General features: G+C 32.2%; 1 protein-coding gene across 2 annotated transcripts; it reads right to left on the bottom strand.

The window, feature by feature from the left end:
• Nucleotides 1–2,641: 2,641 nt before the first annotated feature.
• On the bottom strand, nucleotides 2,642–9,739 carry LOC120146476 (periodic tryptophan protein 1 homolog). Of its 2 annotated transcripts, XM_039160019.1 has the most exons (17): nucleotides 9,638–9,739; nucleotides 8,878–9,017; nucleotides 6,865–7,061; nucleotides 6,588–6,667; nucleotides 6,419–6,514; nucleotides 6,217–6,340; nucleotides 5,891–5,949; nucleotides 5,725–5,793; nucleotides 4,873–4,940; nucleotides 4,679–4,775; nucleotides 4,031–4,105; nucleotides 3,781–3,879; nucleotides 3,508–3,651; nucleotides 3,401–3,430; nucleotides 3,255–3,317; nucleotides 3,085–3,162; nucleotides 2,643–2,987 (listed from the first exon to the last, which is right to left on the bottom strand). In XM_039160019.1, exons 2-17 carry the CDS (start codon nucleotides 8,994–8,996, stop codon nucleotides 2,925–2,927), a joined length of 1,461 nt encoding a protein of 486 aa, XP_039015950.1. In that variant the 5' UTR covers nucleotides 8,997–9,017; nucleotides 9,638–9,739; the 3' UTR covers nucleotides 2,643–2,924. The 2 variants fall into 2 exon arrangements, with proteins under 2 accessions (XP_039015949.1, XP_039015950.1); XM_039160018.1 differs by lacking the exon at nucleotides 9,638–9,739 and having other exon boundaries at nucleotides 2,642–2,987; nucleotides 8,878–8,996.
• Between the last annotated feature and the right edge of the window lie 377 nt (nucleotides 9,740–10,116).

Here is a 10,116-nt window from a genome sequence, read left to right as displayed (position 1 = left end):
GTGGGTTAACATAGTTAAGTCACATCAGCAAAAACTAATTAGAGAAAATGACAGAGACAAAAATAAAAATGAACTAAATTACAAGTTTTAAAAGTTAAGTGATAAATATGTAAGCATCCTAAAAATTTAGAGACTATTTATATACTCTACCCTTTAATTTATTAAAATTAGGATTAAATTGATAGAATATATAAGTAATAGTGATTAAATGTGTAATTATACCAAATATTTTAACTACCACATTAACTTCTCCATTAAATAGTAACTATAAGTGGCTTAATTGAATGCATTTAATAGTTGAATGACCTGATTGATAAAATTTCAAAAATGATGGTCAAAATGAAAAGTTACAATAGTTAGGTGGTCACTGGTTAGCTGTTATTTTAAATAATTTACCTTTAAATTTTTAACTAAATTATAATTAAAGTTAAATTTTTTATAAATTAAATCAATGGTACCCATCCTTAGTGGTACGTAGAATTTTCCTCCTTTTATAAGCATAAAATTTCACTTTCCTTACTTTTTTTCAAACAATGTTTTGATTCTTTCTCATTCTCCCATTCTACGTTTTAATCAATAGATAACAAATGCGTGGCTAAAAATGACAAGAATCAAAAGAAAAAGCTTGTTGTGGAGGGAAAAAGCATTGCTAAAAAATTTAATGATAAATATTCTAAGTACAGCAAAATTGGTCTATCGGGTCAAGGATTGTAGAAATATGGTGTCATCTAAGAAGTCTTGTAAAATATATACCCTTCAAATAAAAAATAAGATTTAATTTATTTAGTCTTTAACATATAAAGATTTAAATTATTATTAAACAATTAAAATTAGAAGCATACACACAACGGTGATGATATTGTTGATCTCACAGCTAAAAAAACATTATTTGGAAGCATTATAAGATTTAAAGACTTTGATGTTGTCTATTCTAAATGTGACATTTTTTTGTCAATTAATTTCTCATGAGACTCCCGTGAAAAATTTCAAGAAAAAGAAAGGCATTATTTGATAGGACCAATCTTAGGTACCATATAATGTATTAACCCTTTATAAATTGTTGAAATATTATTTTATATCATGTTTTCCATATTATTATCTGATTTAATTCAAAATATTATATGTGTATATGACATATTTTATATTATATTGATTTGATTTAAAAAATCAATTATCATTAATGTTTAATATAAAAAGTTAATTGGATAGCATAGGTATGTATGGGGATTTTCCCTACATTTACTTACCATAAATAAATTAGATTACATTTAAAGGGTAAAGTACACAAATGATCCTCAAACTATAGGATACTACTTCATCAAGTTCCTTAACTATTAAAAGTTGCAAAATGATCCTTTGACTATATAGTCTTGCTTTGTTGACTCTCTCGACTATTAAAAGTTACAAAAAGGTCACCCGAATATTCATTATATTCCAAGCTCTTCCTTTTTCATTAAAAAATTAACGATTGTCTAAGCTGAAAGTTAACGTGACACAGTCAACATGCTAACGTTTGGCTAAGAATATCGTCAATCTTTTAATGGAAAAAGATAAATTTAGAACATAATGAATCTAACTTTTAATAATTGATGAATTCAACAAAATAATATTTTATAATATAAATATCATTTTATTGCTTTTAATAATCAACTTACCTGATAAAGTGATTCGATTTGTATATATTATCCTAGATTAAACCCTCATTATAAACTTGTGGTGGAAATACCTTTGTTAAACAATAGATAGGGCAAAGGAGCTGTACCGTCATATCATCTTTATCTTGTTAAGTTGCCTTCTATAAAGTGTTTACTTTTTGTGGGCCTAATTATTTGCACCCACACAAACATGATATACATGATTATCAGTATGACATCACTTTCCATACATCATCCTTTTATTTTATTTTTAATTTACATTTTCAGTTACAATCAATCATGATCTAACATCATCATCATCATAATAATATATTTACACAAAATTAATACCAAAATATTTTTTACAACCTACATAATTAAAAAATGTAAATTATAGAAAATAATTATTTAATACGTTAATTGTAAAATAAAAATTCTACATTAAATGTTATGATGTATGTTTATATATATAAAAATATCAAATAACATCCTAACCAATCAATGAGAATTTAAAATCATCATTATCCTACGTCATTTCTGTTATAATTGTTGATGCATTTTTTTATTCAATACGAAATTCAACGGAAAACCAGTGATAAAATGTTAAATATAAGAAGCAATCACAATAATAAAGTGATTTTTGATGACCCAGATTCAGACAACATTTTTAAACAAATAATAAAGAACACAAAGAGTCCTTTCTAAGCATTTATTTACTTGCAAAATCATATAAATACTAGTAATACAACAAAAAATCTGAATATGTAATCCTAGTGATCGATTTTTCATGTGTATTTGATTAATTGTCAAAAAACATTAAAGAGACGATAACCGTATATTTAAATTTATTATTTTTATGAAGCCGCAATTTAAATGTAAAGAAAGATAATAAAATAAATGTTGATCTTGGAAAATTGTTGGAATAGGGAACAAAAGCAGAACAAGATCCCAATTAAAACACATCAAAATATCATACGAGGAACTGATTAAAATTAAAAGAACAAAACAGATCCTTTCAGCTTCAAAATAACACATTCATTTCCTCTTTAAAGAGTGATCCTTCCAGCTTCAAAGCAACACCTTCAGTTCCTCATATTTTCTAACAATTTCACAACTGCATAAAAATTAATAGCAACCTGGAAAAACTTGCTATATACCCTAAAATAAAAGCATGATATTGTATCCCAAAACTATGAAAAGCTTCACCTGCATCCATACTCATCCTCGTTATACATACCAACTCTCCGAAACAATAAAAATTTCAACTGACCAGCTATGTTTTCGTTTTGTTCAGCTGTTGGCGATGTTCCCAAATTTTCCTGATATGGCGGTCTCGGATAATGTATCCCAAACCTGCATGATAGTATTGTAATATTCATCACCCCTCCATTTAATGATTAACAAATTTCAGTAATAGTAAAAGCATGATATTGTACTATTCTCCACTCACTCCTAATTTTCCCTTTGAGCCTCCAATAGCCAGCAAAAATGGATTATCTTGTGAGAAGGAAATGGAGAAGATGGCTCCCTAGTAACATTCACCACAAACTTTGACAATGAGTACATATTGCAGTTAAAACACACGTAGATTCTTAAATGCTTCTCATAAATCACACTTACTGCTTTAGGATTCTTGGACGCAATGCACGAAGGTTGATTGTTTGACAAATCCCAAAGTTTTACCTGTGCAAAGGAAGATCAACTGATGAAACCACTGAAACTATATTCATAATAGTATGTGAAACCACTAAGAAAACCTTCATTACCGTCTTATCCATGGACCCAGTCGCAAGCAGCTGTTAGAAACATAAAAATGTCATGCACTGTAAAAATATAACCTGACAATGGAATTAAGAGAAACATAGGTTTGTACATTTGGTGCTGCAGGATTATATGAAATGGTGCAAGCAGCTTTGTCATGAGCATGGAGAGTAAAACTTGGTTTGGACTCGGAAGATTGATCAGGCTTGGCTGCTCGAATGTCATAACCTCTGATTGTACCATCTTCAAGACTCACCTGATCAAATCTTAAATATTTTAATATGCTTCCGATTAACAAACAATGCCTTCTTTATTTCTAAATAGAACAAATAAATAAATGCAGCATCACTAAGAAATTAGCCACAAGTAAAGGCTGAACGCAAACCACAAATGAGTACTCAGTGTGGGGATCCCATGCCAAACATTCAACCTCAGCAGAGACGGACCATTTAAAGCCAGAATGAGTTGGTACTCTTCCATCCTTCTGCAATGTATAACCATGGTAACAGTGTAAGTCTGAATACCTTCAAAGTTTAAGCAATTAAAGGAGACAAATCAAATACAAATTGATTCAGACAGAACACCAGAAATAGAAGCTGAAAATATGGACAAATCTTAGGCAGCAGTTTAATTACCATGACAACTGAACGATCAAATGATCCACTAAGAAGAACTTGTGGCACATGATGATTCCAAGCAACAGCTTGAACCTACACGGTACACAAATGAGAATATTTAATTGAAAGTTACAACTGAGATTGCTAAAGAAGTCAAAATTACAGTAGTTTTTTGAATATATATTTGTCATCTAATGTAACAATCTAACTACAAAGAACCAATAATGCACAAACAAACAGAGAAATAAGCAAACATCACAACCATCTACTTCTCCAGTTCCAAGAATATTCTGTTTTAATATCTCTATTAATGCTTTAGAATGAAGATGAAATCAGCAAGTGCCAGATATGAAAATTGATTCATATCAGCGTTTCTCCAACAAAAGAGAAGTTGGTGTTATGGAAAGACGGACGACGATAGATTAAATGGAACCCAGAATTAACTTGACCCAACCATGTTTGAAGATATTCATTCAATTATTTCATATCCTAAAATTTTCATCTAACAGTTGGCATACAGAGTATCTATGCAACATGCCACTAAAATGAGCTGTGGAGATGAAACCAAGATTGAAACAATGTGTGGCATATATGCATTCTTTCTATGCATAACCAGAATATATTTGGAAGACAATTTCTATGGTTTTAGCAAAGCCCAGTTCTTACCTTGCCGACATGATGTTCCATTGTTATGTTGCATTTTCCAGCAGCAACATCCCAAATCTTAACTTGTTTGTCAGCACTTGCACTAGCAAGGATATTTCTTAAACAAAAAGGAAAAACGTGAAGTGTAAAAAAGTAGTTATATTATAAATTATCATTAAAACAAGAACAGGCAAATCATGGAAGATCAAAATTACCTGTATTCCTTGTTCCAAGCTAGACCAAGAACCGCACCAGTATGACTGCCATCCTTGTATTTAGATTTCTAATGCAAAACAAGGCAAGTGAAATAAAAAATAAGTTGTTTTTGTCAATTCTAAACATTAGTTAACTAGAATGTGTATCTTTAACAGAATTCTGCTTGGAAAGGAGACTCACTTAATTTTCTAACACATAAAAAACAATTTATATTGATTGTATAAATACCAGTTTAGGTCAAGTCAAACTTATTAACAATCAAAACTAAACAGACACGCAAAAAATACCTAAGCAGCAATTGAAGAACCAAAGGACCTACAACAAGTTCTATGAAAAAGTAAGGTCTTAAACTGTACCACCATCTCGACACTGATCTAATTTTGTTTAGGACTTCCTCATAACTAAGTTCAGGATATATAATACGATGTCAAACATCTGAGCCTAGGATAGAACATTGGAGATCATATTAGAAAAAGGGCATGTAGATCATGATTGTAGGTCCCATATCCTTCCTTGTACAGGCATTGAAAGTTTTAACCATGCTCTATCTAAAAACATTATTTTACAAGCACCACTACCTCCTAACTTTTACTTTCCAGTAAAAGAAAACAAAAGTGTACTACCCTCGACAAGTCCATAGGGTTCGTACAAGAAGATTTATTTGAAAGATAACTTGGAGTAAAAAAATTGATGATACTCCAACAAAGAACCGACTCCTCTAGACAACTCTCTACTCTATACATGATGAAATTCATTTAGAACTCCAGAAGCAAAAGGTAAAATTTATGGGAAAAAAGAATAAGAAGAAATTCAGTCAATGCAACAAATCAGGAAGTATTTCAGTAGCAAACCTTCTTTCCTTTCTTCGTCTTCTTCACCACTGTGCCACCTAATACCAAACATGGTTGTACTTCATCGATCTGAGAGAAGTAAAATATGATAAGGAATTTTGAATAAATTCATCATTTAGTAACACGTACCTATGAGCTAAATAAGAATAAATTTGCAATAACATACAATGTCCAGGTCCCATATTTCTATTGATGGCTCCATTGAACCAACAGCCAAAAAATTCCCTGCAATGAAAAAGGAACAAGGAAGCATGTAAATTAGCAACTATTAAACATGACAATATATGGGTGATGGGTGAAGTATCCCCATTTGTAACATTTCAAAAGATATGCATATACCAATATGCAACCAAGTCTTGTCAATATAGCAAAAGGACTAGGATATTAGGATGTATATACCCACCAAAACAAGCATAAAATTAAGTACTTGGAAGTGCATGTCTAAACACACAACAACCTGAAAACTATAAAGGCAAAAATACAAATGTCAACCTTTTTCTCCCCCTCTAAGTGGGCAGTCAAGCCATGCAGTGCAAAGGGGAAATGCCGAAATGATGACATCATGGTGAACATACATGTTTGAATCACCTTCATCTGAATCCTCGTAAATCCAAACCTGTATAGACGTAGAGCACAATGAATGCCTAGCATGTTTTGAGTCTAAGTTTTTTTTCGAAATTGAATCCCAACATACCTCAAGATGGCTAACATCATCTTCAGTGCGAGCACAAACTATAACAGAATCCATGGGTCTAATGGTCATATCCTCAATCTCTTCTGAATCATCATCCTAAAAATTTTCCTAGAATCAGAAGCTGAATTCATAAAAGCCTGCCATACAATATGGAAGTTATCATTCTTACATCCTCATCCTTTAAATATGGATCCATTTCATTGCCTGGGTAGTAAAGGTCACCAAGCCCCTTGCTAAATAACTCGATACCTGACAAGCAAGAATCGTTAGATGCTTTATTAGCTACATAACAAACCCCAAACATAGCAAGGCATAGCCGGTCATAATTGATGTCACACTCAACAATTTGGAAATGTTTCATGATAAACTTCAAGTAATCCATTTCAAAAACAACAAAATAAATGGAAGAAGCAAATAAAACCAGTAGATCATCCAAGAAAAGATACCATCATCCTCGTCATCATAATTATCCATGTCAAGTTCCTTCAACCCATCTGTAAGATCTTCCAATTGTGACCCTGATTTGTTCTTGGAAGTTTTTCCTAAAGCATCCGCCACAGCAAGTGCTTGAGCTACATCCCCGGTTTGCTTCTCAGCTTCAGCATCCATATTTTCATCTTCATCCTCACTGCCATTATCTTCACTGTATAAAACAAGAGCATTAGAAACTGAAAGAAACTAATTGTTTAATGCTACTCAATTCACTTTCAATACCTAAACTGAATAAAGGAGACCAGGAAATGCCGATAGCATTCATTTGGTAACTTTGGCTTTGCTTATTCCTTTAAATTTAATTTTTTTTTAAATAACAGAATAACTTACGGATGACCAAAGGGCCAACTCCAGTATAGGCAACCAAAAATAACTGAACTGACTTAACTATGGCAGGTTCAGTTATTTCCAAAGCACCACTACTCCCTGGGTCTTCCAAAACCATGCCATTACCAATAGACAAATCCTCAAAGTCGGTAATACCTAAGCACTCAACTACCAATATTGGAAACCATCGGTTACAAATAACTGCCAAAAATCATTTCAAAAACTATTGAGCCTGCTTTCCCATACCACCAAAATTCCAGCACCAAATAGAAATTTTCATCCCATTCAAAAATCAATAGAAAACCCAAAAAAAGAAGAGAAAAACATAAATCTACCAAAAAAGAGAAGTACTGACATTTCTTTCCAATTCACAGTGAAACAAGGTTTTGTCTAGTAAAATATAACCAGAAAAGGAAATAAAACATATCTTGAAGAGGAAGGCAATGGGAAGTTGGGAACAGGATCAAAGGAGAGTGGAGTGACTGGCAAGAGGTAGTGTCTGTGAAGGAGGCAGGTACTCTGGTTTGAAGGAAAGCGAGGGGAACAAAAGAGCCAGAGTCTGAGAGAAGAGAGTAATGAAAACAATTATGGGGCTTTATTGGGTACTGTAATTTTGGGACAACTAAATAAATGATTTTAGTTAGGGATAGGATCCAATTATACATTGTAAAACTTTTTAATTTTACATAGATTTTATACCGTTGAGTCATGGGTGAGTGAGTGAGAATATACGGCTGAGATTAACATTAAGAAATAAGAAGATATTCAATGGAAAAAAAGAGTTAATCTCAGTGGTCTATTTTTACTTATCCAATGGTCCTAAATCAGTATAAAACTAAAAAAAGTTTTACATCGAGTAACTGGATCCTAACTCTTTTAGTTAATATATTTTTATATCGTTAAATGATATAAACAGTCAGGTCAGTTGTTTTCGATAACTAATTTTAGACACTAAAATCCAACTAGACTAACTGATTAGTGCTCATCACTAATATATCCCAAAATATAACACTATTGTCATATTACTGGTGAAAATGCATACCCCTTCCATACACGATGTAAAAGGGACTTCAATCAACTAAGGGTCATTGTTGCTTCAGAATTGCACTTTTGCTTCCACGAGAAGCATAGTGTGTTCCAATGGAGATGCAACTAAAATTCTGAAACAATCAAAGGAACTTAAAAATCTTTACTTTCTTAGAACAACAAAAATACTTGATGTCCCATTTATGCAACAGTTATGTTCCAATATGTGTTATACTTAATTAATTTATGATATTTTTTTACCTTAGCTACTTTTGGAAAATAAAGAGCAAATAGAAAAATCAACCAGACAAAACCAAAAAATATTTCAATGGAAATAAAACCAAAATGTTAAATCATATTTCCTAATTGCATTTACTATTAAACAAATGTAATTGTACTTAGCTTGATTTTTAACAGAAATTTGGTTCTTTTACTTGAAAAGCTCAAAAAGATTATGAGACAAACAGGTGCGAGTAGTTTTCTTTGTTGATTAAACTAACCCTATGGTCCTTTTTCATTTTAATGTTGCAAGTTGCTACAAGCAAATATCCAAATTAAATAAATATCAATCAAATGAATTCAAATCAATTTTGAGCAGCAAAGGCAAAGCATACCTTTTATCTAGAGCACCGGACTTGATCATCTCTTCAATTTCTTCTTTGGAAGGTAACTCAGCCACCGCTGGTTCAGCTTTTGCTGCCCCTTTAGGGATCCATGAAATGGCTGATATCATTCTTTATACTTCCCTCTTTATCTAAATAAAGTTTATATAACAATTAAAAAGGAAAACTGAACGTAAATTTCGAGCTCTTAAGAAAAAGAGAGAAATTGACAATAGCTATTAGCTAATATTTGAATAACTGAAATAAAATTGACAAAGTGAAGGGAGAACGGGAGCTGAAAGAGGATATTCGTTGTGCCTAGAAGCTCAAACTAACAGTGCAGCAGAATCCGGGCTAGTTATTAGATTTTAAATTTTTTGAAAATTGAACTTCAAATTGATTCAATCTTAAGGAATAATAATCGAACTGAGTGGCTTAAATAAGTTGATTAGTCCAGTTATTTCCCAACTCCCAAGCACTCGTGCACTTTGGTCTCCCACAACGCCCGTGTCATCCCTTATATCTATTATTGATCATAAACCACGACCGTGAACAGCCTTGCTCGAAACGGAGCTTTCTATCCCATCAAAAATAAAGCAAAACCCAAAAATAAAAAAAACATCGCTTATTGATTCTAATAGGATTGAACTAACACCAAACATCCGAGTCTCTAGAAACCAACATTATTTAGCATTATGATACAATAAAACCCCATTCAAAACACCAGCATTTGATGAGGGCCTATAGTTGTAAACATGAAAGAAAAGGATACCTCTAAGACTAACCGATGCTGGCTGATACAGTTGGCAAGCCGACGGCGACAAGACCAAATGAATACGATTGAAGAGTGAAGAATGAATGATGTTCAGGGAAGACTTCAAGTGATGAAGGCGTCTTTAAGGTTAGGGTAACATGCTTTAATAGAGTACTGGTTTAGAATTTTCATCATCGGTTTGAGTTGGGTCTTCGGCTTTCGTTTACAGATGGTTTGGGTATGGCCTTTTGATTTGGGCTATGGGATGAGTTTGATTGGGTAATGTATTGGATTTGAATTTAAGTAATAATTTAAATTACATTATTTTTGTTGAAGGTCTATTAAAAGAATCTAGTGTGTTCTTCTCTATAAAAAGATAAAGTATACGAATGGGTCCCTTAACTATAGGATTCTATTTTATTAAGTCCTTTAACTATTAAAAGTTACAAAAAGGTCCCATGCTTATATGACATTACTTTATTGAGTCCTCGGCTATT

Source organism: Hibiscus syriacus, unplaced genomic scaffold (genome assembly GCF_006381635.1).
Source record: "Hibiscus syriacus cultivar Baekdansim isolate YM2019G1 unplaced genomic scaffold, ASM638163v2 tig00110927_pilon, whole genome shotgun sequence".
Classification (NCBI taxonomy): domain Eukaryota; kingdom Viridiplantae; phylum Streptophyta; class Magnoliopsida; order Malvales; family Malvaceae; genus Hibiscus; species Hibiscus syriacus.
This window is presented reverse-complemented; position numbering and strand designations above follow the sequence as displayed.